General features: G+C 43.4%; 3 protein-coding genes across 3 annotated transcripts in view; 1 reads left to right on the forward strand and 2 right to left on the reverse strand.

The window, feature by feature from the left end:
- Positions 1 to 1779, reverse strand: part of LOC140682215 (uncharacterized) — a 16600-nt gene extending 14821 nt beyond the window's left edge. Inside the window, exon 1 of the mRNA XM_072923402.1 lies at positions 1157 to 1779. Within this exon, the coding sequence (XP_072779503.1) occupies positions 1157 to 1319 (163 nt within the window). The 5' untranslated portion in view covers positions 1320 to 1779. The remainder of the gene's footprint in view (positions 1 to 1156) is intronic.
- On the forward strand, positions 1508 to 21058 carry DDX17 (DEAD-box helicase 17). Its single transcript, XM_002195698.6, has 13 exons — positions 1508 to 1643; positions 5759 to 5909; positions 7864 to 7963; positions 8101 to 8234; positions 8848 to 8913; positions 9216 to 9357; positions 10954 to 11114; positions 11201 to 11373; positions 11696 to 11806; positions 12262 to 12323; positions 12768 to 12827; positions 17021 to 17260; positions 17902 to 21058. Exons 1-13 carry the CDS (start codon positions 1600 to 1602, stop codon positions 18423 to 18425), a joined length of 1968 nt encoding a protein of 655 aa, XP_002195734.2. The 5' UTR covers positions 1508 to 1599; the 3' UTR covers positions 18426 to 21058.
- KDELR3 (KDEL endoplasmic reticulum protein retention receptor 3) lies at positions 21059 to 27293 on the reverse strand. Its single transcript, XM_002198702.7, has 5 exons — positions 26735 to 27293; positions 25702 to 25802; positions 25057 to 25215; positions 24475 to 24727; positions 21059 to 21847 (listed from the first exon to the last, which is right to left on the reverse strand). The coding sequence occupies exons 1-5, from the start codon at positions 26823 to 26825 to the stop codon at positions 21807 to 21809; spliced, it is 645 nt and encodes a 214-aa protein (XP_002198738.1). The 5' UTR covers positions 26826 to 27293; the 3' UTR covers positions 21059 to 21806.
- Between the last annotated feature and the right edge of the window lie 259 nt (positions 27294 to 27552).

Raw genomic sequence — 27552 nt, forward strand, 5'->3', positions numbered from 1 at the left:
GCTGCTTCATCTGATAGAGCCAGGAATGGATCAGTCATTGCCATTTAATGCCATGTCCAGTCCTTTGCATGTGCCAGGCTTTCCCACACTAGGTATTTTTATCCAGCGGCCAAGTACCCAGTGTCAGTGAGAGCATGCAGTGTCACTTACCTCCCTGCCACCCACTTAAAAGACCCAGGTTTCTTGCATTTTATTTTAAGCACTCGGATTGCTTTTTGCTTTCTCAAACATGTGATACATTCATACATATATATATATATATATACGATGTGAAACCAAAATGCTAATTTCTGTGTCGTTCTAGGCTGTTATTTTTATCCATGGGTCTGAAAGTAAAGGGGACTCTTTTTCCCTTCTGCCAGTATAAGCAGCTTTCGATAACCTGTCAGCCCAGAAATTACTGCTGATAGTGAAACACGGTGTGGGCCAGGGCTGGGTTTGGCTGGTCTAACCCCACCATCCATGGGACACAGCTCCCTGTGCCAGGACACACTGACTTGGCGATAGCACATACACAGCACAAAAGGATTTATGGTCTGTGCCACGTAATCGCCTCGTGGATGATTCTGCCTTTCAGCGAGGAGTTTCTGGCTCATGTGGGGAATTCTGTCGCGGCCTGCCGGCGCTCAGGCGACAGCAAACATCATGGCTGCTGTCACTCTGCTCCTGCCCCCGCGCCGCGCCGAGATCACCCTGCTAATCTTACAGGGAAAAACCTCGGCCGCCGGAGCCGCCACAGAGGTCCAAAGGGCCGCTCCCGCCCCGTCGCCCAGCGTCCCATTATTATTCCGCCATTGTCCCATCATCGTGTCCTCAACGCCGCCGCCACCTCGGCGGAGCCCGTGGGCGAGTAGGCGACGGGCTGTATTCTTCAAACCGTCTGCGAATCCAGCGTAACCCTCCGGCCCAGCCCGCACGGTCCGCGTAAGACTCCTACGCCAAGCGCACCGGGCTCTTCCCGCCCTACGCCACCCTCAGTTACGCACCTTGCGTACGCCGTGCACTTACGTAACGTGCGCCGCGGCCCAGGTATTCTCTGCCCTGCAGAAGGGGTTACGGAGAGCTCCTTACGCAACTGATTTTGGGGAATAGCGTTACTCCTCCCCTCCGCCTTCCTCACGCGGGGCCCCGGCTCTAAGTAAAGAACGTTACGCACCTTTCGTAGCCCGCCTGCTACTGCACGGGGCGGTGTTCCGCCGAGCGCGCTTAGTGCGTAGTTGAGTTCCGAGAATAGGCGTAGGTGTTTCGGAGGGCCGCAGTTTGCGCAGCGCCGGGCTGCCCGTAACGTAAGCGGAGCGGGCCGGGGCGGCGGCGGCCATTTTGTGCCGGGAGCGCGGAGCAAGAAGACGCTGGTGTCGCCACACTACCCGGGCCCTGGAGCCGACCGAGAGCCCCGCCGTTCCGGCCGCTGACGCCCAGCGGGTCTCGGACCCACTGACCACCTCTTCTCCTTTTGTGTCCCAGCAAAGAGGCGAGGTGGCGCAAAGCGAGGCCTCCGAGGCGCAGCCGCCCCTGGCTGGACCCTCGCCTCGTACCCCCAGCCCCTCGCCGTCCCCACGGCCGGCGTTCCGCTGCCTCTCACCCACCCCTCCGGGGGCGATGAGAGGCTTCGGGGACCGGGGCCGCGACCGAGACCGCGGCGGGTAAGGGGGAGGGGGGGTCGGCACGGCGGGGGGGCGGTGGGGGAAGCCGAAGGCCTGCGTTGGGGGCGGGGGAAGGCCGCGGGGTTCGGGGGGTGTCTGTTGGAGTGGCGGTATTGGGGGAGCTGAAATTCCGTCTGTGGAGATTTACCCCCCTAGATTCTCGTGTGGGGGCGGGGGTAGTTGGAGGCTTATCTGTCCCCAAGGCGAGGTGGTAGGTTTTGAGCGTTTTATGGGTTTTTAAATTATTTGTTTTATTTAGCTTTTCCACCGTCCATGTGTAACTAGTTCTGAGCCTTGCTTGCAATTTTAAGGCCTGCATCCACCCTGCCCCTTTAATTATTTTCTGCCAGCCGCCTTATTTACCCGGCGAGACCCGTGGCACCCTCCCCGCTGCGAGCCACGAAGGTCTCGGTGGCCCTGGCAGGGCTGGTTGTCCTTCTGTCTGCCCTTCTGGTTGTCATTGCTCCTTATGGACTTACTGGAAAGATGGCAGTGGGGGGAAGATCTGTCTCAGCTGCGCTCCTGGGCTTACCGTGATAGGAAAAGGGATTGGAAACGCTGCACTTTGGGGGACTTGGGCACTCGAGCGGGTGATCTCGGTGAGCCATGGTGCTGGACCACACTTGCCAAGTTTACGTAGTGCTACAGCAATTGTTTGTGTGGTTCTGTAAAGGCCTAGTGCTTGATACTCTTGAATATGTTATTTAAAGAAGGTTTGGCTTGCAAAAGGCTTTTGCAGGTTTGATTTGATGTGATTTTTTTCTTTTGACAATGACAGCAGTAAACTCAAGGGTGTTATACTGCGTAACTAGAGTGAGTTTCGAGCTTTTTAAGCGTTGACAGTAATAAGGCATTCGTGCCAGGCCTTTTTAAAGAGAAAGTTAGAACTAATTTCTGAGAGTGGCATTTTCAGATCATGAGTAGTTCTCAAGGTTTAGCAAAAAAATATAATGTGGGTTCTGCTATATAGTAAGCTAGATCTCAATTAATGAGTCTTCTCTCCATTTTTTTTCCTTTTTTTTTTTTCTCCCCCACTTCCTTTTCCTCTTGTTTTCCCTTGCCACTGGCAGATTAAAGAATATTTTGCTATACATTGCAATGCACTTTGACATTCAGTTTCTCGTCGGCTGTGGAGAAAGATAGCTGTATCATTGCTTTATCTTACACCCACATTTAATATCCTGAAATTAAAAGATACTTTCGTTTTTTTTTGTTTTGTTTTTTTTTTTTCACAGAGAGGAGGGTTCTGGTGTTTTTCTACTAAGAGATTTCCAGCTCAGTTTAACACAAGGACATTGGAGTAAGCGCTTTGGCAAGTCTGAGATAGATCAGACCACAGCTGTTTTTGGAGTTTAGTGAGTGAGTTTGAGTATGCAGATTTATATACAGGTACTTAAAAGAACACTGGCCAAAGCATTGCCACAACACTTGATGTGCCTTAAAATTAGTGTTATTTCATTTTTTGTAAAGTCCTTAATTATAGTGGCTGCTTCTCTTTTAGGTCAGGGGTTTTCCATGAGTAAAAGAAGTGCTTCCATGCTTCTTTGTGAAGTTTGTGGATATTTGCATGAAAAATTTTTCTTCTTTTTTTTTTTTTTTTTTTTTTGCATACTATCCTGGAAGCTTTAATACATTAGGATTCAATTTGTTACATACATCCCTTTAAATTGTGTAAATATTTGTAACCACTAACAACTATCTTACTTCATAAATAACCTGTATAAAATATTGGGCCTTCCAGTGTGCTGGTTCAGCACCTTATGAAAGTTTATCACCACTTCTTTTGTAGTCTAATCACATAAAAGGGTTCTAGTTTTCTCTTGTTAGGAATGAGCTGTAGGTGACTTCTTAGGAAAATTGTTATTTTTTCCTCTGGAATGTATCAGAGTTACTCAGTTCTGTCCCAGAAGTGATGGCAGTAGTAATATTAAAGAAAGTTTTGAGCCACCCTGAATTTACCTTTGAAAAGAGGGCTGTTGGCAAACCAGGGAAATACTAGATTTAAGTCAGTTTAATTTGAGTTGGAATCTCTTTTTACTTGGAGTCAGAATGTGAAGTGTCAGTTACTGCCAGTTTAGCAACTGAACCCCCACAGAGGCAGTGTGCAAGGGCTGCTGTAGGGCTCCTTCCTTTTCCTTTCAGGTCAGGATCCAGGCATATTGTGTGTTAGAGTGGAGAACTGAAACTATGTGACTTCTGTGTAGAATACATAATTTTTTTCCCTCTGGATAGCTTTAGAGCAAGTGTTCATAGTACCCAGCTTTTGCAGCGTCCAGTCTTGCTGGCAGCCCTGTCGTAGGTTTCCTTTTCTAACGAAACTCATCAACCCTTTGACCCTCTGGTGGACTTGAGTGAGTTTGGGGTTTATGGGTTTTGTAGGAACTGCTTGGGTACTGACATTTTTGACCTTTTGACCTCAGTTTAGCATGATTGGTAACAAACATCATCACTAAAGGTGGATGTCCCTGTAAATGAAAGTCTGCGTCTTTTTTTTTTTCTTTGTCCTGAAAGGAAACACAATGCTTAAATGCATTTTTGAAGTTGTGTTTCACAGTCCTTTTCATAAGAGAAAACTTGATGACTTTACAGGTTGTCTTGGGGATCTGATACACACACAGGTGAAAAGATAGGAGCTATTTATAGGAAAGGGAAGAAGCCTAATGCACAGTTGCAAGGCAGCAGACATTTTAAAACTAACTTAGCAGCTTTGACGTTAAATTATAAGGAGTTACTAAGTATCTACCATACTTGGCCTTTCCAACAATTTAACCACTTCTTCCTGTTAGAATGTTGATTTGAGTTCTGTTTCTTTGGTCTCTTAGTCACTGTAATTAATAGTTTCTCTTCGGAAGTGATTAAAGAACAAATGTACTTAATGTTTCAGCAGGTAGTCTTGTACTCTAAGATAATTTAGATTTTTTTTTTTCAGCTCTTATTTATTTTTTTAGTAACTATTCCACCCCCTCATTTATCCAGAAGTTACTCCTGTGAGAATGTTGCTTAGAGATTTTTGTTGCTTTCAGTTTATTTCATTACCAGTTTTTTGTTTACTGGTGGACTACCTAGGTGAGGTTCAGACACTTTGGTTTTGCTGTCTAAAAGTTGTTTGAAATAAGCAGGTCTCATGAATTCATGTTTTGCATAAAGCTGTACCTTTAGGACAAAAATGGACTTGCTAGCATTTTGAAAAGTTCTTTCTGCTGAGTTTGTGCAATACTGATGAAAGTGCTGTAACTTTTTTTGGGGGGTGTGTTATTTTAAAATACAATTACAGTAAACAATCATTTAATGCCACTGGGTTTTTAGTTACTCTTACAGCTTACTGCCAGAAACTCATGTTTTAGCTATTGCATTAGCCAGTTGTTGCAGTTAATTCTTACCTTCTGACTTGATAAAGAAAACTTAGAGCAATAAATTTTGAATTGTTCTGCTAGAACATAATTTTTTTGGTGAACATGAGCTTCTTACTCTCTTCTGTCTTCACCACAGTGCATTTCAGAGAGGATATAATTTTTTTTTTTTTCGTTTTCCCCTGTTGGCTGTGTTTTAAAAATAAGGGATTTTTTTGTTGTTGTTGATTACAGAATTACAGATGGACTTGCAAGCTTGGCTGGACTTGTTTAGTTTCTGTTCTTCAGTCTGCTGTTTTTCATTTGAGGCATAATTCTTGATGGGAAGAGAGAGAAGATACAGAGGGGGAGATAGTGAAATAGCTGTCTAATGTAAAACTAACCTTGAGAGACAGAGAAGGAACTTGCAAGGAGAGATTTTTCTCATCCCTTTTATCTAACTTCGTTGTAAGTGCACTGTCAGTTTCAAGAAAAAATGTTGTAGGTGTACAGCAGCCATGTCCTAGAGGCAGGAGCTTTAACAGGGTGATTTACAATATCATGGTTTTAGGTTCAGAACTAACCCAGCGCAGGTTTATGTTATTTCAAGAAGTTTTATACCATTGCACTGATTGGAGGGAGGTGACTTGCTAGAATGTTGTGCTCATATGTCAGCTTGGGGAAAGCACAACAGAAAATGGTTAAGAAAATTCCAGAATAATTCTAGAAGAGTTTTTAAATACTGGTAGTGGGTTTTTTTTGAGTAACTAACATTCATATTTACAGGTTTGGAGCAAGTCGTGGAGGTCCTCTTCCCCCAAAGAAATTTGGTAATCCAGGGGAACGTTTACGTAAGAAAAAATGGGATTTAAATGAACTGCCCAAGTTTGAGAAGAATTTTTATGTGGAACATCCGGAAGTGGCCAGGCTTACTCCAGTAAGTGCTATGTTTTCTGCAACAGGAAATGTCACAAGCTGAAAAACTTGTCCTAGGAAGTCTGGAACAGCATGTAAAATAGAGCTGCCTCTTCATTAAGCTTGTTTGGCATGTGTACTCTGCTGGATTCTGGTTCTAGTTGCCTTTACTATTTAACTTTAGCAAAGGATATGCTTCTCTTCTTGGTTGTTTTTATATGAGATAGTTTATATTTTGTAATTTGTAATTCATCTTTATAATGCTTGTCTGGTCTAGCAATTTGTCAGTGGAGCTAAAACTTAGATAGTTACAGTACTGGAGAAGCCCTGGGAAAACATAAGATAATGAACTAAAAGTGGCAGAAATACATGAGAAAGGTTTGAAAGTAATATTTTATCATAAGAGAATTTGAGCTGAAAGAGGCCTTGGGGGACATCTGTAGTCTAATCCTCTGCTTAGAGCAGCACTATGGTAGAACTAGAGCAGGTTGCTTAGTCTAGCCTTGTCCTTTTGAGTTTGAATATCCCCAGAGGAGAATTTATATCCTCTCTGGGTGGCTGTCTCAGGGCTTAATGTTTCTCATGGGATTTTGAACGTATTTCTATAGTGACCCATCAAGTAGTTGAAAGTAGTAGTTAAAGGTCACTGTTAGCCCAATCTTTCCCAAGCTAAACAAACTCAGTGCTCCCAGTACGTCTTCATATGGTCTGTACTGCAGCCTCCAGCTTTCCCCCATAATTGGACATGCCCTGTTAAAACAATGTCCTTCTCACACAGGGGGCTCAAAACCAGGTGCAGTACTCCGTGTTCACTCTGTAGATACAGAAATCTTCCTTTCCTACTGAACTTGAGTCTAGTCTTTACTCTCTCAAGCAATGTACTTTCATAATTAGAAATTAAGATATTTTGTTCTTAACAAGGCAGCAAACAAACAAAATGTCATTATCTGATTGCATAGACTTAAAAATCCTTATGTGAAATACACATTTGGCATAAAGGAATTGAAGGGGGTATTAACTTCCTAAAGATACCACAACTTGAGCTACTCTGAACCATGATTTGCATCAGCTGCTGTAGCTGCCTTTGGCTTAGCCAGCTAAAAGGATTTTCACGTTTTCCCCAGAAGTTTCCTTTTTTTTTGCCTTTTAATTCAAGCTCAAGGGATTCTTAGAAATACTGAATCTATTGCTTTGGATAAAGTGCATATTTGATATTCACGTGTCTGTATTGATTTCTAATAAGCATTGCAATAAGGTCATGAATTGTTGGAAGAATGTTGCAAAGGGTAGTTGGACTTGCAAGATAATCTAGACAAAAATAAAAACACTTTTTCTAATCTTGAAATAGTGCTTGTCTACACATTTCAGAAATACTACAAGAAGTTCCTGTAAAGAATTGTGAGGTCCTAGGGTATCATTATAATGTTGTCAGAGCTTCTTTCATTCCCTGAAACATTCCAAGCAACATTTGAGTTGCAAGTTATCCAGCAGTAACTCTGTATTTGTCTGCCTCTGGAATGTGTTAATTAAAGGAAAAGGACTGCAGTGCCTTCTGCTCGTGGTATATTAGGACCTATTTAGTTTGTTTCTTTCTTAGCGCTGTTGCATAAAACATTTCGTATCCTCTGTTTCTAATCACTCTTGAAGCTATTGGTCATTTCTGGCTTATGGAAAAAGTGTAATTCCTAAAAATACTCCATTAGCATACTTTTAGTTTAGAAAGGCTGGTTGTAAGAAGAGACTGACATTTGTCCTTCCAGCCTATGTAGGGAGCTCATACTTCTGAATATCAGAGAATCTGTACAATAACTCAGACTTCAAGTCTTTATGAAAGCAGTCTTTTCTAGCTCTCTGTTTTAATTTAGTCCTTTAACAAAGCTGTTATCCAGAGGTGAGAAGAAAGTTAGTAGTTAGAAGCATGCACTTTAAATCCCTGCTGTTATTTGACTTTTTTTTTTTCCTTTTTTCATAAATAGTATGAAGTTGAAGAGCTGAGAAGGAAGAAGGAGATAACAATTCGCGGAATGGAGGGCTGCCCCAAGCCAGTGTTTGCCTTCCACCAGTGTAGCTTTCCACGTAAGTGTATTTGCCATCTTTAAGATCATGAAGGTTGCTCAGAAAATATCTGAACAGTTACTGGTTCTATTCTCTAAAAGGTTCTCTAAAATCTCAGTTATCCTTTAAGAAATTTATTCTTTTCTTGAATTCTGAAGAGTATGTGATGGATGCCTTGATGGACCAGAACTTCACAGAACCCACTCCGATTCAGTGCCAAGGCTTTCCACTAGCCCTCAGCGGTCGGGACATGGTGGGCATTGCACAGACCGGCTCTGGGAAGACACTAGCAGTGCGTATTCTTTCCTTTTATGTCTCCAGCTAGCTTTCCTGGTCACCTGGTAGAAATTGCCTTTGAGTTAGTTTTTGGGCTTGCCAGTACTAGCACTGGGATGATTACATTTTTAAAGCTTTTTGTATTGCATCATGGGGGACACCTGAGTTTCAGCTCAGCTACAAGCCTGTTGCATTCACAAGTGTGTGTTTTGTGCATCTTCCTGTTTGGATACTTAATCAGTTCTCTTTGGTCTATGCTTACATTATGTTTTAAAAACCAGGTTGTTCTCTTTAGCACACTTGCTTTATAAACTACACAGGTTAAAATAAAAAATAGTTGAATTTAAGCATAGACATAACTTTTAACTGCAGTGTTAAAAAGGATTTTTATCCTTTATGAAAAACATTGGCTAAGATAATGATTACTCTGTTCTGCTAACTTACACTCCAAATTTAAGTGACCCTTCCTTTCAGAGGTGCTGATCAGCCAATTTTTGTGCTCATGCCAAAGTGGATGCAGTTGGTCAGCAGCTCTGAAAATCTTCTGTTCTGCTCGATAAATGCAGGTATCTGGTTTTGTAGAATCACAATTTGTGTATATTATAGAATACTGTTTTCTTCTGTTTTAGTACTTGTTGCCTGCAATTGTTCACATCAACCACCAGCCGTATTTGGAGAGAGGAGATGGCCCAATTGTAAGTGCTTGTTGATTCTCTGCCTTTTTGTATGTTTGGCATGACATTGTTAATGAGATGGTGCTTTATTTAATTGATTTATCAGTATAGTATTTTTTCCTATCGTATTCCTATAAGAATAGGAGTTTTTACTATCACAATGTGAGCATCCTGCTCAGTTGAAATTCTGTGCAATTGCTGACATAGTCTAAAGATATTTAAATGTTTTAGCTAATAAAGAGCAGATGGTTCAACTTTGCTTATGGTTTTATATTAGGGATGTGTATGCAGCTTGACTCTTCCTGAATCATTTCCTTTTGCAGTGTCTGGTTCTGGCACCTACTAGAGAGTTGGCCCAGCAAGTGCAGCAAGTGGCTGATGATTATGGCAAATGTTCAAGACTGAAGAGTACCTGCATATATGGAGGAGCACCCAAAGGTCCCCAGATCAGAGATTTAGAAAGAGGTAATTTTAAAATGGGTGCTTGCAGTTTCTGGAGGAAGTAGTATTGTGAAGTATCTGTAAAAATAAAACTTCTCAAAACCTGTCTGGAAGGGGGTGAGAGTGAATGATTGTCTCATTTTCCAGTTGCAGTGATAGTTTGTGAGGTAGTTCTCTACTCTTCTTTGCTGTATAGTGACTTGGATATTAGATTTTCTTTTTGTTTCCTCTTTGAGCATTCCACTTGTGAAGATCATCAGGGTGTAGAAAGGGGAAAAGAAAACTTCACAGAACGAGAACAGATTATTTTAAGAAAATGCAATAATACCAGGATGTTTAAGGAAGGATTTTTCTTAAGGCAGATTTCAAGTTTTCTGCCTATGTTCATTTAAATAATCCAACTTTGTTTTTGAAATATAGAAACTTCTTTGGACACAGGAGCACTGTGTGGTTTTGCTTTGGTCAGGTTTTTTTGTTTTTGTTTTTTGGGTGTTTTTTTGTTTGTTTTGTTTTTTTTTTATTGTTCTTAAGCACTAAGCACTGTGTACCCCATAAGCAACCACTATAACATGGTAGTGCTTCAGTGATCTATAATCTCAAATACAGGAATGTGCTGATGGCTTTCATCTTTACTAGGTAAAAAAATGTAATGATATTATGTGAAAAGATGCAAGAATTGTTATCAAGGCAGATAAACATACAGATCTATTCAAGAAATTAGAAAATTTAGCATACTGCAGTTTGCAGGGTCCTTGTTGCAAACTGCAGCAGTTGGATAAAGGCATGCATGGTTGAAGTCTGTGGGATATCTCTGTTTGAGAAAACTGTTACTTTCCAACTCAAGCCCAGCATCTTCAGTGGCAGAGTCCAAGGTTTCATGAAGAGTCCTTAGGAGAATCAGCTTGGGTTTTTGCACATCTTTCTGGAGTGCTGTAAAACAGATATTCTGCATAAGAAGAAAATCTTTTTCATGCCTCTTCTTTCTGAAACTTACCTTCTATGGACATTTCAGTGACACTGAAATACTCACCAGTAAAATTTGGGAATTGATGGAAACCAGGTTTTCCATTTAAGAAATGTGTAAATTACCCAGCCTGGTGTTAGGAGTATTTGAACTCTCTTCTTATCCCCACAAACATTGCTAAGATGATTGTCTCTCACTGTTGGTGCATAATTGCTTAGTGCTAAATCCAAAGCATGGACTTTATATACTATAAAAAAGTGAAAGTAAATTGACCCATACAGCAAGAAGAGCACTTCATATTTGAAAGTGACACCTCTCTAGACTGCGTAATTCTGGATGAAGGTGGTTCAGGTTTGAGAAGAAGCTTATTTCATTTCTGATTTTTGGACAGCTCTTCACAGGTGTTCTCTGGTAGTAACATTTTAGTTTCTGTACTGCATTTTTTTATTCTAACAGCACTGTAACAGTAATTTCAGAATGAAAAAAATATTAAATGGAACTAGGGCTTCTACTGAAATGACTCAGTCTTGGGTACGAATGAGGGTGGTGCTTTTTTTTTTAAACAATTTTGCTCTGGAAGGTGATTCATTCTGACTAAAAATACCAGTTGACATTCAAATGAAGAGCCTTACTCTTTTTCCTTTTCTCTTCTGAAGGTGTGGAGATCTGCATTGCTACACCAGGTCGCTTGATTGACTTCCTTGAGGCTGGAAAGACCAACCTTCGTCGGTGTACGTACCTGGTGCTGGATGAAGCTGACAGAATGTTGGACATGGGATTTGAACCACAAATTCGTAAAATAGTTGACCAGATAAGGGTGCGTGATCTTTTTAGAAGGGCAGTCTCCTTTGTTTTCCAAATTGAAATCTAGTACTAAAGAAATCTGTTTTCCCTTTTCCTTAGCCTGACCGCCAGACTCTGATGTGGAGTGCCACCTGGCCTAAAGAAGTGCGCCAGCTTGCTGAGGACTTCCTGCAGGACTATGTTCAGATCAACGTGGGGAACTTGGAGCTGAGTGCCAACCACAATATCCTGCAGATAGTGGATGTATGCATGGAAAGCGAGAAAGACCATAAGTAAGCTGGTGTTCCTACCATTTGAATTTCTTTGGTTGTACTTCAAAGTCTGCAATGCTTTATAAGCCTACTAGGAATTCTAAATAGAGAAATTACTTGTACTACTATTTAACCTTTGGGTGTTACAAAGTAAGTCAGTCCTGTAATTAACTAATCTCTTGTGTATATTTTGACCATACCTTTGTACAACCAGCAGAAATCCTGTGGGATACTGACTAACTTACATGTATATGTGTTGTGTATGTCCTCAATGTCTCTTGGGAGAGAGATCCTATATTCTGGTATGTGTGGCTAAACATACTGGCTCTCATGTCTGTTTTAGACTGATACAGCTGATGGAAGAAATCATGGCAGAGAAGGAAAACAAGACTATCATCTTTGTGGAGACAAAGAGGCGATGTGATGATCTCACTCGAAGGATGCGCAGAGATGGGTGATTAGCTTCTCCCCTTCCTCCAGTTTTTTCCTAGTGAGAAACAAAAATTGTAATCAAAGGCAGTAAGGTTTAAATGTTTGTGATACTATTGTTGGAAACAACTTATCCGTTATTCTCTTGGCTGAATTCAGTCATTGCTTCCCAGAAGATTCCACATCATCAAAGCATTAGTACAAGAGAGAGTGTTCCTGAGTGGTGCAGCTTTTTTAGTGTATCAGAATCCTAATACTCTGATGGGGACTGTATCAATATAGCAAATGTGATTTGGCTTAAATGGTTGTTTATGTAGGTACTGGGTTTACAGTACACATACTGGGTAGCTAGAGGTCAGAGAATAAAATATTTCTCAAATGTTACAGTTTTTCCCTTTTAAACAAAATACCAATAAAGCTTCCTGTTTCCTTTAATGTATGCATTTTCTATCTATACTAATGCACATCTCTGTTTGGCAGTTGGCCAGCTATGTGTATCCATGGAGACAAGAGTCAGCCAGAAAGAGATTGGGTGCTTAATGGTGAGTCCATCACTGACAGGAGAATAACTTGGGCTGCTGTACGTGATTTACCTAGACATGTTTCATTGTGGTCTGTTTTTTTGGTTTGTTTTGGGTTTTTTTTTGGGTTTTTTTGTTTGTTTTTTTCTGAACGGGGTTTTTTTGTTTGTTGGGTTTTTTGTTTTGTTTTTTTATCTCTATACAAAATAGACACCTGTAAAAGGACTACTCTTGCCTTTGTGCTCTTAATTTCAGTGCTTGTTCCTTTTTTTGTTTTGATAAAACAAAGTGGGAAAATTGCTTGATGTAGCTGGATTTTGAAAAATTGGTGAGGTATTATATCCTGACTTGTGGGGGTCTCTGGAATTGACCCACCTTATGGAAAATGAGCATTTAATGTAATTCAAATTCAGGTAACTTTATAATTTTGGAAAATCTTACTTCATAGCATACTTTGTTTTACAGAGTTTCGTTCTGGAAAGGCTCCTATCCTCATTGCTACCGACGTTGCATCTCGTGGGCTAGGTTTGTACACATAGACCACTCTTGCCTACTGCTGCATATTTTTCTTCTTTGGACTGAAAAACGTTTCTTTAAAAAAAAAAAAATTCAAAGCGTGATTTTCCCCCACATGTGAAATACGTTTTTTAACATTAATCTTTTTTTTTTCTTTCATATTCAAAGTCTCTTCCTGCTCCTAATGAACAGGCTTTGGTCTGCAGCAAGGCCTAGGCATGACCAATCGATCGCCAAGAGGGAGAAGAGACGTCCAATTATGCAACCCAACCCTTCCACCACACTCACTTCTTCCCCAAATCCAGCTTTTGTTGCTGGATGGTAGGGATGGATTGCTCTCAGTTCAGAGCATGTCAGATAAAGTTCAAGTAGGAAGTTGTGGGAGAGCATTTCGACAGCAAATAGCAAATATTCTCCCTGTAAGACACACCACAGATGTGAACATACCAACCCCAGTGTACACGCATGTTTACCCTGCAGATGTATTCACATCTGAGAAAGCACTGCTCCAGATCTTTGCTCTTGACATGTAACCTTCCCTCCTCCTCTGTGTTCCTTCTAGGCAGGACCACTGAGATGATACATGGCCTTTAACATCTTGTTACCCAGATGTGTAATTGAATCAAAATCACACAGCTCTGTTCTGGTGGTATGAAAATGATCTGTCTGGATGCATCAGTTGTGCCCCCTTTTATAATAAGCATATTTGTGTTGTGAAACACCATGTGCTGAGCACAGTCCTTATGCATCTGCCCACCCTAGAAGAGGAGGATGGCTGCGGTAGTGCTCTGAGTTTAATAACATGTTGAATACTCTGCCCACCTTGAGTTTGGTAGATGATAAACTACTTGAGAGTCAATGCCTCATTGTAGTAAATTCTAGACAAAATGGGTGGAGATTTAACTCAGAGAATTTAGTTTGTTAAAAGTCTCAGTTACCTGAGCTCTCTTTGTATGCTGAAAGGGTGGCTGTGCTGTGCATCATATATAGTCACTTTAATACTGGCAGACTATTAACAGACTTGGCAGCCTTTGTTCACACAACCTTCACCCCTCCTTCCCCTCCCCCCTCAAAAAATGTCCAGCACTTCCTCAGGAAGTGATTATATGGACTTCAGTCTCTGCCCTCTAGGGTCATGTCTGGACCTGTGCAGTTAGAACTTGGGCCTGTTGGGAGAAGGGACTGAGGCCTGAAACCAGTTTGTATGAAAGAGAGCTGCTTTCTCTAGCAGCATTTTTTAAACAGGCTTGCTATGTGCTGGTAGCTTCTTTGTGCATCTTGCCTAGACATTTAAAACAGCCTAAACCCCCTCAAAAAAAAACCCAACAAAAACCAACACTCTCCCCCAAAACTACTCAATTGGATAACACTAGAAAACAGTCTCCTCACTTCCCGTCGTCCACTTCACCCAAGCTAAGGGGGAAAGGTATCAGAGTCTGTTTCTTGTTACTGAACAACATCTCTACTTGTTTTGGGGCCCTGAGTTTGCTGCTTAAAGTAAGTCACTTAACTGGCAAACTTCTGGACGACTTCCTCCAAGATCCTGGAAAGTGAAGGCTTCTACCTAAATAACATAAAACAGGGGCGCGCGCCTTTTGGCTGAGTCACCAGGGCTTTCCCTCTTCCTAATGGAACATTGGTTTCAAAAAAGCTTCTTTCAGGTAAGTTCTGAGTCCCGTAATGACTTCTTTGTGATAATTCCCTGAAGTGAGGTCCTCTCTCTGCACTGATTTTTTTTTCAAACTTTTTTTTTGTTTAGTCTATTAAACAAAAATCATTGAATTTGGTTTGGTTTGGTTTGTTTAACAGAAGCTTTGATATCAGCTGCAGATAATTCTCAGTGCAGGGATGGGGGTACATCTACAGTGATGATCTAAGCAGCTCTCTAGACTAGCATGTTTGCTAGTTTCTATCTGTCCCATTTATTAATTGGAGACTCTGTGCCATAGGGTGTTCTGATGGTCTGACAAAGGGAATGTTTCCCAGGTAACTGTCAAAAATGATTTGCAGTCTCCATTCCTGATCCTGCTACATTATCTTCTAAAAGTGCAGCAGGATTGCGAGTGTGCACAAACACTTTGGAGCACACTTGACTGGAGAAACTGAATCTTGTGCACGCTCTGGTCTTCAGCAAGCTGCGTGCTGTACCAGGACCACTTTCTAGTCTGGAAAACACCCTTGCATCTTCCTCTTCCTGCCTTCCCATTCTTTCTGCTCCTCCCCAGTCAAGTCACTTCTGTCTGCATTGGTAGCTACAATTCCTTGTGCTTTCTGACAGGAAAGCACATCATTGTATCCTCTCTGGTAATTCAAGTCACTTGCTACTGGATGTGCAAAACGGGACTGGCTGAGGACCATGTAGCCTGGAGCTTGTCAGTCTAGCTACACCCCGGCTGTGAAGATCCAATCTGTCACACATACTCCTCTCTATACTTCACTTTCTGTTTTTAAAAAAACTGTTGCATCAAGGACCCTAGCTGGAGACTCGCGCAGCCCCCTGTGAAACCTGCCTTCTCACTCCCTTTTTTTGGTGTGATTCAGGACTTTGGAGTCAGCAAAGACTGAGGAGCCCCCCCTTTGCTGTAATAAGAAACAGACATAAAGTCCCCCTCTTGTCACAACAGCCCTCAATGTTTTTATTTTTCCTACAACCCCTTTGAAATTGATGCAGTCTGGGCAATAGATGCAGTCTGACCCTTTGGATGTAATTTTTGTATCTTCATTTTTTTGACAATTGCCCCTAAGAGCCCCAAATAGGGGACAAAAAGCGTTGGAGGACCTGAAACTTTTACCTGAGCCCAGGTTCTCCGGCGCTTCCCAACCAAATGGGGCTACAGAGAAGCGTCTAAGCCAGTTCACAGAGCGAGCGTGTGTGGGGACTTCTCGCTGCCACGGACCCTTGATGCATGCTCCCCGCGCTCCAGTGGTCCCGTGTCAGAGGGCGGAGTTTTCGAAAGGAGGCCGCCAAAAATAAAAGGCAAAGAGACGGGATCGGCTGCAGCGGTTTCCCACAGGAGGAGGGAGTGTGCATCGGTCTGGTAACAAACAGAGAATGTTTCTCTCTTTAAAAAAAAAAAAAAAAAAAAAAACAACGAAAGGGAATCACAAAAATCTGTGTTTTATCTTGGATATTTTCAGAATATTCTTGTTAAAATGCAGATTTTAAATTTTTTTTTTTATGAGCTGTTAGGGCTCTTGCTGTAGAATGATGCATTTGAAAATACTGTATAATATAGCAAATAGGTGTTTTTGGTACTTAAGGTGCTTTCACTGAAGCATTGCACTAACATTTACTTGGTTTCTGTTGCATAAGTTTACAGAGTCTTGTCTTAAAACACACAATTCCAATCTCATAAGTTTTAAAACTGTTTTGCATACAAAGCCATTTTGATCATTTAATTTCCCGCTTCCATCTGAACTGGAAGTAGGGAATTTCTTACAGAACTCAGAATTGTCCAAATTGTGCAAGCTTGTCGGAGCTGGACAGAGCAGCGCAGAAATGTTAGTGCAATGCATTCTAGTGATTACTACAAAGCTGAGTTAAGATACTTTAGGTCTGAATAATTTTTAATGAGTTGGCTTAATAAAACTAATGAATTTGAATGCCTAAAGCTTTAGGTTAGGGGAGTTAGTTCACTGTATTTTATTAGTACTGTAAAAGTAAATATTTTTAAGACTGTCTTTTATTTCATGTTACCGAGTGGAAGGTAAGTGATATCATTACTGTTATTTTTTGTTAGACTTCTCCCAACAGAGTAAAAGCTTTTCCATGGCAGTTCTGCCCTTCTTCCACCCCAGTTTGCTCTGTCTGATGGTGACATTTTCACTTTACAGATTGTGTTAAAAAGAAATATGAAATTCAGTTAACTTATTCCCAAACATCAGTGTCTTTGACACAAGAAGACAGAGAAATGCATTCCGGGGAGGATGACTTTGAGCACAGGGCAAAGCTGCTTTAAAACTGCTTTTCTTTTTCAGGACACTGACCTTTGTTCCTGATGATCTTAAATTTCAGTCTTCTACTCTTTTGGGATGAGTCTGTCTTGTATTTATTCCATGCAATTACTAACTTTGTATTTTTTTTTTCTTATTACTGTCACCTGCATTCGTGCTCCCCACCTTTCGTTGGCACGTCCTCTCTTCTTCTCCCCTTTCCTCAACCCCACCCTTTCACTGTGCTTCGCTCCTGGGCACTTCACAAGATGTGGAAGATGTTAAATTTGTGATAAACTACGACTATCCGAACAGCTCCGAAGATTATGTGCATCGTATTGGCCGTACCGCACGTAGTACCAACAAAGGTACTGCCTACACCTTCTTCACACCAGGAAACCTGAAACAAGCCAGGGAGCTTATCAAAGTCTTGGAAGAAGCCAATCAAGCCATCAATCCAAAGCTGATGCAGCTTGTTGACCACAGAGGAGGAGGAGGTGGTGGTGGAGGTAATGGCACGAGGGAGAAGGGCTACACAGGGGATGCATTCCCCATTTTGAGGGAGGGAATGCTAAGAGAGGGTAGGGAAGTAGTAAGTATAGGTCTAAGATAACACATCAGTAATAAAGCTGTTCTATACTTGAGGTCCCAACTCTTGATGTAGACATAGTACTTCTGTCCCAAGAGAAAGGCAGTCCTTTGTTTTACCCTAGCTGTAGAATTTTTTTCTCTTCTAAGGTCCTCAGGGAGCTGATTTTCCTCACAGCTCCTTCTAAGGACAGGCAACAAGATGCCTGTCCAAAATTGAAATCATTAAAGGGATACACTGAATTTCAAGAGCTGACGCTTTCTTCCCATTCCCTGAAGTATAAGTTTCCTTATACTTCCAAATTAGTCCTGAATTTCTTCTGTTTCTTTCTCTCCAAACACTTACACATAAAGAACCCTTGCTGAACTTGATGTTTACACCTTGAACAAAATAAGAAGGCATATGCACAGCTGTGCAGGGAAGTTACATTCAGTCAGAAGAAGGTGCTCCTTGGGAGCAAAATTGGAGGTGTAGAAGAGGGAGAAAGGGTGGCATGAGTGCACCAGAGATCATTGTTTAAGACTTGTTCATGGTACTAAATCTTGATGTATCCATCGCCAGGAGGTCGTTCTCGTTACCGAACGAGCAGTTCGGTAAACAACCCTAACCTGATGTACCAGGAAGAGTGTGACAGGAGGCTCCGGGGAGTGAAAGAGGGCCGGAGAGACTCAGGTGGCTTCAGAGACCGTGAGCGTGGTGAAAGTTTTGCCAACGGAGCCAACAAGACCTATGGCAGTGCCTACGGGAGCCCAAATTCTGCTTTTGGGGCAGCACAGAGCCAGTATGGTTACACTCAAGGGAGCTATGGAGCAGCTGCCTATGGCACGAGTGGCTATGGCACTGCAGAGTACAATGCTAGTGGCTATGGTGCCAGCACCACAGCTGCCACAGCTGGGAGAACCTCACAGAGCACTACCCAACAGCAGTTTGCAGGGATGGTGGGGCGCTCGGGCCAGCAGCCACAGCCGCTCATGTCACAACAGTTTCCGCAGCCCCCTGCCACTAACGTGATGGGCTATATGGGACAGACTGCCACCTACCAGTACCCGCCCCCTCCCCCGCCCCCACCCCCCTCCCGCAAATGAGACCACTTGCTGGGAACCAGTCTAGACCTCTTGCATTTAAAGGAACCTTTTCTTTCTCTTCTTTCCCATTGTGATGTCTCTCATGCAGGTTAGACATAGAATTCACTATCCAAATCCCTTGAGCCCATCAAAAATGGCCCCCAGCCCACATTAATGACCCTGTCCTCTTTTTTTTTTTTTCTTTTCTTTTTTTTAAGATATATGTATAGTTGACTGGAAAAGTTATTATTTTTGTCTTGCATGTTGAGGAATTTGGAAATCTTATTTTTTCTAAAAGAAAAGGGTATAAGGCAGATAAGTCCCAGCTGGATCATCTTGATATCTAAGGTTTGTGTGAGAATTTGCTTTTGAGGGAAAGAAGTTTCTATTCTGTAACACGTTAACTTAATTTCAGGAGGTAGAAAAAGAGATGGGAAACTCTGGGGGAGCCAAAAAGCACTTCATTTAAAATATAAATGCGAGGGAGCGATGCTCACTTCTAATCTTAATTTTTTTTAAATAGCTCACTATTACTGCTTGTAATCTTACTGTAGGTGACTTTCTGTAGGAAAACTCTTCTCATTTGTCCAAGCTGAGTGGTGGTCAGAGTAAAGCCTTGGGTGTATTGTTGGCAATTTCTGTGATTCTGGAAGCCCCATTTTCTGCTACCTGTAACAGCTTGCAGTAGGGAGCTTGGGTTTAAAAACCCTGTGTCAGAGACCAAACCTGTCTTGCATTCACTACCTGAAAACCATCTACCCATAGTGGTTAGATGCTGTGGGTACCACTGCTGAAATGTTCAGCTAAGTTCTTTCCCTACAATTGTTAAATTGCAGCATCGCAAATGCATGGAGCCTGATTATCATTAAATTGGTTATTGCTCTCAAATTTCTGTTTGGTTTATTGAAAGAAGCTTTCATTGAGAGCTTAGAAATTACGCAGAACTGAAATGATGAACAGCATTATTTTGTTTGTCTGTCCTACACAAACAAACTCCCTTTTGCCACGGGGAATGTTCTGAGTGCCGCTACGTTCGATAAAATGTGACAGAGTTTTCCACACTTAAATTTAAGAGGTTTGACTAGGGTGGGCTGGGGGAGGGCAAAGGGGGAGGAAGGCAGGAGGAGATTGCCTGGGGTCTCCTTTTCATGAGGTAAGCAGTGAGCTGGTTAGTGCATCTTGATTCTGCAGCTTTGTTTCTTTCGTACCTTGCACTGACTATTGCTTTCTCTGGCTTTTGAGTGCATTTCCCTGCTCCACTGGTCCCTTTGAGCTGAGCTCTTGCAGGTAGGTAGTATTTTAGAAAATATTAGAGAAGAGTGAAATTTTAGTACATACGTAAATAAAACTTGTTTATTTTACAGGCTAAGGTGGGTGTAAGGGGGGGTTTCCCCCTTTAGTAAAGCATGTTGTTGACTTGTTATTTCTAATACCAGACGGTTCAGAGACAGTAGATGATAACAGGAGTTGGCTGCTCTTGGTCTGATAAGATGACAAAAGGATGGATGCATCTCCTGATTTGAGGCACGCTCTTTGCATTAGGAGAGTGCTGGGGGCTTGTGGGTTTTTTCTGTTGGCGTTCTTGCATATGGATGAACAAGGCAGCCCACTCCTTCTGTAGCAGAGTGGAACTTCTTATAGCCCTGGAAAAGAGCTTGCTTATACAGAAATTATTTCATTTAACATTTAATTTCTTCCCAGAGTAAAATTTTGGGGGATGGATGCGCTTTTTTCTTTTCTTTTTTTTTCTTTTTTTTTTTGGTGCAGTACACAGGTAGGTTGCTGACAGGGAGAAGGGAGATTCCTTGTAGAACCTCAGTTCCCTAGTTCCATTTTATATTTCCAGTGCATGGGCAGGAAGTTCCTTTGCTTGTGTTAAGTGAAAGCCAGAAATACTTTATTTATCCAGGCACTGACTGGTAGGTCTTTGGCCTCCCTCGCAAGCAAATGTGGAGCTTATTTTTGTTTTGAGAGTAGAATGCAGAAATGCATTTGAGGGGTGTAAGAGTAGGACATCTCACTGACTGGCTTTAAAAAGGGTCTCTGGACCGCCAAAGCTGCCTTATAATCCATTATAGCTTTCACTTTTGGGGGTGACTTGTGCATGTTTAAACATCAATGCCAAGTCTTGCAGTGCTTTGTTGCCATTGAGGTCAGCTGAAGTCCAGGGTCTCAGTTCAGTTCAGAGTGTCAGCCAGACCACTGAATGCACCGTGGCATGTGCTGCCCCTGCTCTACCTGGTGCTCTCTGCTCTGCTCCATGTACCAGCTGGAGGGCCCTTGTTGATAAAACATTAGCCTCTAGTGTTGTTTGCATTGTTTTCAATCTGTAAAAAGTTTGTGGGAGTGTCAGATATCTGAGCTGGGTGTCTCCTCCCCTCCCACTTCCTGAAGCAATTTACTGTTTGGATTTCTCTGAACAATGGAAGAGTTACTAGCTTTGTGTGGGATCAGCATCTTGTTTCACACACCTGCTGGTCTCTGAACACATTCCTGTTGTATTAATGAAGACTTGAATTGAGAGATTCATAGATCTGTGGTGTTGAGGCACAGGATACTAAGAGCTATGTTACTATTCTTAGTTTGTAAATTGTCCTTTTGATACCATCTTGTTTTCTTTTGTAGGTATAAATAAAAACACTGTTGTCAATAAATTGTGAACTTTGTCTTTATTTTTGGAATGTAAAGCTGTCTTTGCCCCTGTTCTTCCCAGTTCTTAGAAGTCAAATTCAAGGAGGTGGAAACACTTCTTGGCAACCCACTGAATTGTAATTGAAATTGTCCCTGTTTGTAGAACATAAGGAAACTGAAAATAAATGAGCGGGGAGGATGTTTGAATACTCTTGGAATTAGAAGATTCATGTTATTCAAAGGCAGTGTGTTTTTCTTGAATGTTACAGGGCCTAAATAGAGAGAGGGTCAGGCAGAATTAATTTTAAAGAGGGTGTTAGTTCATACTGAGTTAAAGTAACAGTTTATAGCATCTGCTGTGTCCCACAGGGCCGCCTGTGAAATGGGTCAGTTAAATTAACACACTTTATTGGATACATGTTCCCTTTACCATGGGCACTTGCTGAAGGACTAGTGGGTGTGACATTTTCCCTTGTGCAGCCTCAGGGTTAGAGTGGAGGTGTGTTTTGAATGTAGATGCTGGGAAGAGCTGGGAGAGAAGAAATTGCACTACTTCAGTGTTGGCCAGCACTAGCACCAAATTCTAGTGAGAAGAAATAAAAAAATGGAGGGGAAGAGTCTGATGGGTGAAAAGCATTCCAAGCCCTTTCTTCCTGGCACTGGGTTGAAACTCAGCTGAGCCATCCGTTAGTCAAAAAGGGCCAGGGAAGGAAAGCGGTGATCTTAAACAGCTTGGTCTTTAGAATTCCTTGCACTGCCTGTGGGACATCTTCAAACAGGCATGGGAAGACTTAGCTTCTTCCCTTTTAGGACTGCAAAGAGAAAGACAAGGAAATTAGTAAATGTAATGGAATTAAACTGTTTTATTTTTTCCACAATTTTGTTTCCTAACTTGCGATTTAGAGTGCCAGGTTTGCAAACTGTGAATGGGAGACAACCACTATGAAATGCTGCTAAGAGGGGAAAGCACAACCTATTTATCCACCTTTATGGTAAAGGAAAAGCTTCTTGTTTGACTTCCATGGTTACTTGTTATCGTGGGTGGGCCATCTTAAATATTTTTCTTGATGATGTGCTATTTTTAGTGCTTTCCTCTGCTTTTGATACAGAACATGGCCTGAATCAATGTCTGTGGCCAGATCCTGGCCGCATGGCCTGATGGACTGGGCAAGGCAGAGGAACTGTGCCAGGCTGGAGGGATGGAGGCCTTGTGAAGGTCAAGGAAAGCCGAATGCACATCCTGCCCTGGGGTAGAACAACCCCAGGTACCAGTTATAAACTGGTATATAAACTGGGGGCTGCCCAGCTGGAAAGCAGCTTGCCAGAAAGGCCTGAGGTGTGCTGGTGGACATCAAGTTGAACATAAGCCATCAGTGTGCCCTCATGATGAAGCAAACAGCCTCTGGAGCTGCGTTGCCAGCAGGATGAGGAGAGAGTTCTTCCTCTCCACTGAGCCTTGGGAGGCCACAGCTGGAGTGGTGGGTTCAGCTCTAGGCTCAGAACAAGGGATGGGGATTCAAGAAGGACCACAAGAGGATCTTGATGTAGGAGCACAGGCTGTGAGCTGAGACTGTTCAGCACTGAGAAGGCTGAGGGGCACCATGTGCAAGTGCTGGATGGGAGGAATGGAGACAGGCCCAGAGTCCGCTGAGTGGTGCCCAGAGACAGAGCAAGGGACAACGGGAATTTCCAGTTAAACATCTGAAAATAGTATTTTATAGTAAGGGTGGTCAGACAGTGGCACAGATTGCCCAGAGAGGCTTCACCCTGGAGATAGTCAAAACCTTACTGGACAGGACCTTGAAAAATGTGAGCAGGGCATGGATTAGATGATTTTCCCCCTCTACCCTGACTGCCCACACCCCTGGCAATTCTGTGAAATACAAGTTTTGAGGAGCTGAAAGCTTCCTCAGGATATCTTTCATGTCCTTGTGTTAAACAGAAGGGAGCTCATCTAGTTTTGAAAACAAGATAAAAAGAAGTAGCTTTCTATAAAAATCCCTTTGCAGTGCTTTGGTATAGGCTCAGAAGTCTTATTAAATAAATTTCTTTATATAACACTTTCGCTTTCTTTTTTTTCTGAGCTTTTCAGTGTTAGAAATGTTTCAAAAAGTTTGTTTTTTTTGAAAGAATGTAAGAGATGCAACCTGCTGTAATATTGCTAGCTCTTAGAAATGATTGCACAGTATTTGCATGTCTTCAGCCACCGTTTCTCTCCCGTGATCCAGAACATTTGTGTAAAAGAAAAGAGAAAAAAAAGCAATTCTCTTCCTGCTGTGATGTTCCATCTACAAATGTTTTTTCTTCTGCCTCCTGTATCATCTAAATTTTGCAGCTCTGCCACTAGCAGTGTGAGATTGGAAGGCAGCAGTTACGTTTCTTCCCCCTTTTGTTCCACCATCACAGCTACAAAGGGTATGGATTTCTTACAAAATACAGGACACATGAATGGAGCGGAGCTAAAATGGGAATTAGTTTAGAAAAGAAGAAAAAGGAGTTGATGTGGAGCACCTTGATGGCAGTTTTAGAAAGTATTTTTGTGGCTGCAAGAATATTTAATGACAGAAGGAAGTCAAAATCTGCCAAGGCCAGCCACCTGCTCAGTGCTCCCGTCACCTTTCTATCAGCAGGTGTATTGCATGAAGCTACCAAAAATCCATCCCTTGAAACTTCAAACGTGGACTGTCATTACTGCTTTTGGCAGATTTGTTGGGGAAAGTGAAGAAGGAGGAAAATAGTTATCCACTTGGCTAATTTCATCTAATTCCATCCTTCCCAACAGAAAGGTGTTTTAATGTGTCCTTCAGCCTCAGCAAACCACAGCAGGTTCTGTGAGGATTTATGCCTTTGGTGCACTTTTAAGCTCTGGTGGCCATTTACCAAAACATGGCACTGACATGGAAGGGGGATCTGATTTTGGAAAACGGGAGTGTCTTGTCTATGCAGATGCCCATCTTCCTACAGAATGAGTTCTTCACAATCAAGAACTTGATCTTCTCTATCAAAGGAAAAGAAGGTTTAATAACATCTCCATATGTCTGCAGTTGCTTTTTCAGGTACATTGTCTGCCTGCAGCTATTTTTTCCCCTCAAAGTTTTTTAGTTGTTTTTTCTTTTTTTTGCATGATTCATAATCTTTCAAAATATACGTAGAATCGAATGTACCTCAGTTGTTAACTTCCGAGGTGAGGTTAAACCAGGCTTAACTCTGGTTTAATTTTTGCTGTGTTTCACACACACATCCAGAGCCTTGCAAGCAGTGATGCCCACTCTCAGTCAATAGATATGTTTTTTTAAACTGGACTTCAGGTGCACAATATGCATCACAAACCCAGCAAAAAATAAAGTCACGTAAAGATTAACACATGGCAAGCTGCAGCTCCACCCTATACTGCAAGAATGAATGAACTTTTCAGTATTACAGCAACCTGTTTACCCACCTTTGGTGACGTAGAGGTAGAAGAAGTCACAGTAGAAGATGGTTTGTACCACCCCAGAAACGACAGCGATCTGGTCGTAGAAATTCTCTGTGTGGTAGCGCCAGACCCAGTTGGCAATGTAGAGGGCACGGTAGAGGCCCAGGAAGAAAAGGTAGTGTGTTGTGATGGTCTCTGCTTCCCCTGTCTTGCTGATCATGAAGAGCTGAGGAAGGATAGCCACGGACTCCAGGTAGATGGAGAAAGTCCAGAGTATCTGTGAGGTGCAAAAGGAAGGCAGTGGGGAGTCAGTGCTGTTTAGTATGTGTTAAGGCCTAAAGCTTTTTGTTTGGCAAATCACTGATGTGTGAGGACGATGACTAGTGCTGCTGAAGTTGGGGAAAATGAGCTCACTGTGCTGAGAGTGAGAGGAGACAGCGCTGAGCTGCTCTATAGATGGTACTGTCTTCAAGGCCTGCCAACTTTGCCTTTCCTGCCTGCTTTTGCTGTTAAAAATCTTGGCTATTCAACATGCTGCTCACTCTGCTGCCTGGTGTAAGGCTGCTACTGCTTCCCTTCCCTTTTCCTGTCTCAGCTTTTCCTTACCTCCAAGGGGGTGAAACTGTGGTTTTCCAGAAAGGACAGGCCTGTGACAGGGACCAACAGGAACTCGAGGCGAAAGGAGTCATTCTCACTGTCAAATGTTTTCCGGAATTTCACATAGATCATATACACGGTGACGTAGGCACAAATCAAAAAAATGACCTGTGGAAGAGAAGGGAGATGGCAAGACCTTACCTGCAGTTGCACTTTCCGTGCTTAAAGAGAGGCTGGCTTTCCCAGAAGTCAAGGTAGTGGTGAATGCTTTGCCTGTGTTGCCTTACAGATTGACTTCTGTTGGAGATATTCCAGTGATCAGGTAAAGCTTGCCCCACCATGAGAATCTCACGTTTGAGTCCCTCTGGGGCACTCTGTGAAGATGTTGGCTTGGTAGCAGCTTTATGTTAATGCTCCTGCTGTACAAGGACACCCAGGCTGGGTTCATGGCATCTTGTTCTGGTTTTAGTGGTCCTAAATATGGCTCAGCTCACTCACTGACTACGGCAAGGGGGTTTTGGTCAATGGAGTGACAGTGGCACCGAAAGAAGCATCTTTATCCGCTCTTCCACTCAGTGACTGTGTACCCTCACCTCCCCAAGAAACCACATTGAGCTGAGGGGAGCCTCTCCTGCTGCACTGCCCTCTCCTTACCTTCATCACAGTGTTATAGACAGAGATGAAATTCGTGAACAGGTCCAGGTAGCGGGTTGTGAAGACGAGGGCAAAAAGTATCTGACTCTTCCCAGAGATTCCTGCGTGGCAGGGAGATGAAAGGAAAGCAGATGAAGGGAGGGGTCTGTGGGATGGTGCCTCCTCCTTACATTGATATGTAAGTGTGTTGTTTTGTGAGCCAGGGCTGGTGTGTGGATGCTGAGGCAGCTCTACCCCAGAGCGGCCAGAGTCTCCCAGGTAACAGGGCAGGTTCCTGCTGATGCTCCCGAGTGCTGCCTGCAGGAACTGGTGCTCAGTGGCCATGTTCACCACTTTGGCCAGTTCAGTCCTTGCTGTCGTCAAAAGGCCTTTCTCTTGCCTCCCTTCCCCCTTTGCCTGCCCACCTCAGCAGGGGACTGTGTGATGTGACAACTGCCACAGGAGGGAAGAGCTGCAGGACCAGCCCCGGAGCACTGGCGGAACTTGGCCACTGCTGGCACAGAGATGCAGTCGGGCCTGTATCACTTCTGTGCCTGTGATAACAGCCACAACCCCAGCAGCCCAGCCCCAAAATCTCCTGAGGAGGGAACTGTGAGCAAAACTCTACTGCAGGAAGCTGCTGTCCTGATTTCCTCACCCTGGGATGGGGCAGCCTCTGGTACCTGCCCACCACTGGCAGAACCCCCACCCTAAAGCAGCTTCCTCTCCAGGTTGTTGGTGTTGGTGCTGCCACAAACTTGCTCTCATTTTCCACCTCCCTCCAGCCTTGTCACCCTCTCCTTCACCTCACCACCCTGAGACAACACCTGCCTGAGGCTGTACACCTTGCCACATCACATCCTTCCAACACAGCCCTCTCCTAGCCAGGAAACCTCCCAGAGAATGAGGATGACTTCCCTCAAAGAGCCCACGAGGAGGGCTGCCAGTTCCTATGGGCTATCACTGGCCTTTCCAGCTCCCATTTTGTTGTACCCTTCACCGAACTGCCCTCTGAGAAGGCCACCCTCCTTCCCTGGGACGTGGGAGCACTCACCAGCACAGGACTTGGACTTCACAATCTTCAGCAGGAGAATAATGATGGCCAGCAAGTGGGAGACATCCCCCAGGATGCGGAAGATGTTCATGGTGCTGGGGGGACTCCTCTGGGGTGGAGGGACTGGGGCTCTTTCTGCAGGCAGAGAGGGCGAGGACGGGAAGTTTTTCTCCACCGAGCCTCGGCTGAATGAACGGTCTCCTTCGGCTCAACTTTCCTTTCCTTTCTCCCTGAGCACGGAGCCTTTCCTTCTCCCAACACAAAGTGCCGTCTCCCCTGTCCCGTGGCTGCAGATGCCTTTCCCCTGCCAGGCTGGATGTTTCCCTTGTTTACTTTTCCACCGAGGTGGATTCTCCCTTTCCCAGACCAGGGCCTTTCTCCCTCTGCTTTGGGCTGAAAGTTGGAGTTGGTGTCCCGGAGAGCTCTCCAGGCTGAGCAGCCCCACAGCCGCGCTGGGTGACGGTGACGTGGCTCCTGCCTGGCCGGGGAGGAGAGAGAGGAGGAGGCAGAGGCGGGAATAACTGTGCTATTTTTCCCTTTCTTTTTTTTTTTTCCCTTCCTATTTTTTCTTCCCTGCTTGTCTCAAGTTACACACGGAAGTGTGGTTAAAGGGGAAAAGGCAGAGGGAAGAGGATTCCCATCCTCTGGCCTTGAGGACACACCCTCCGGCGAGGGCCAGACTTTCCAGGAATATTCGCCACGGGTGCAGTAACCTCTGTCCTGCCTCCAGCCTTCTGCTCTCTGCCCTTACCGGCCCCATCCCACCTGCAGCACCTTCTCACCAGTGCTCCACCTTGGCTCCTGCAGCCAAAGAAGAA

The sequence above is a fragment of the Taeniopygia guttata genome, chromosome 1A (assembly GCF_048771995.1).
Source record: "Taeniopygia guttata chromosome 1A, bTaeGut7.mat, whole genome shotgun sequence".
NCBI lineage: Eukaryota > Metazoa > Chordata > Aves > Passeriformes > Estrildidae > Taeniopygia > Taeniopygia guttata.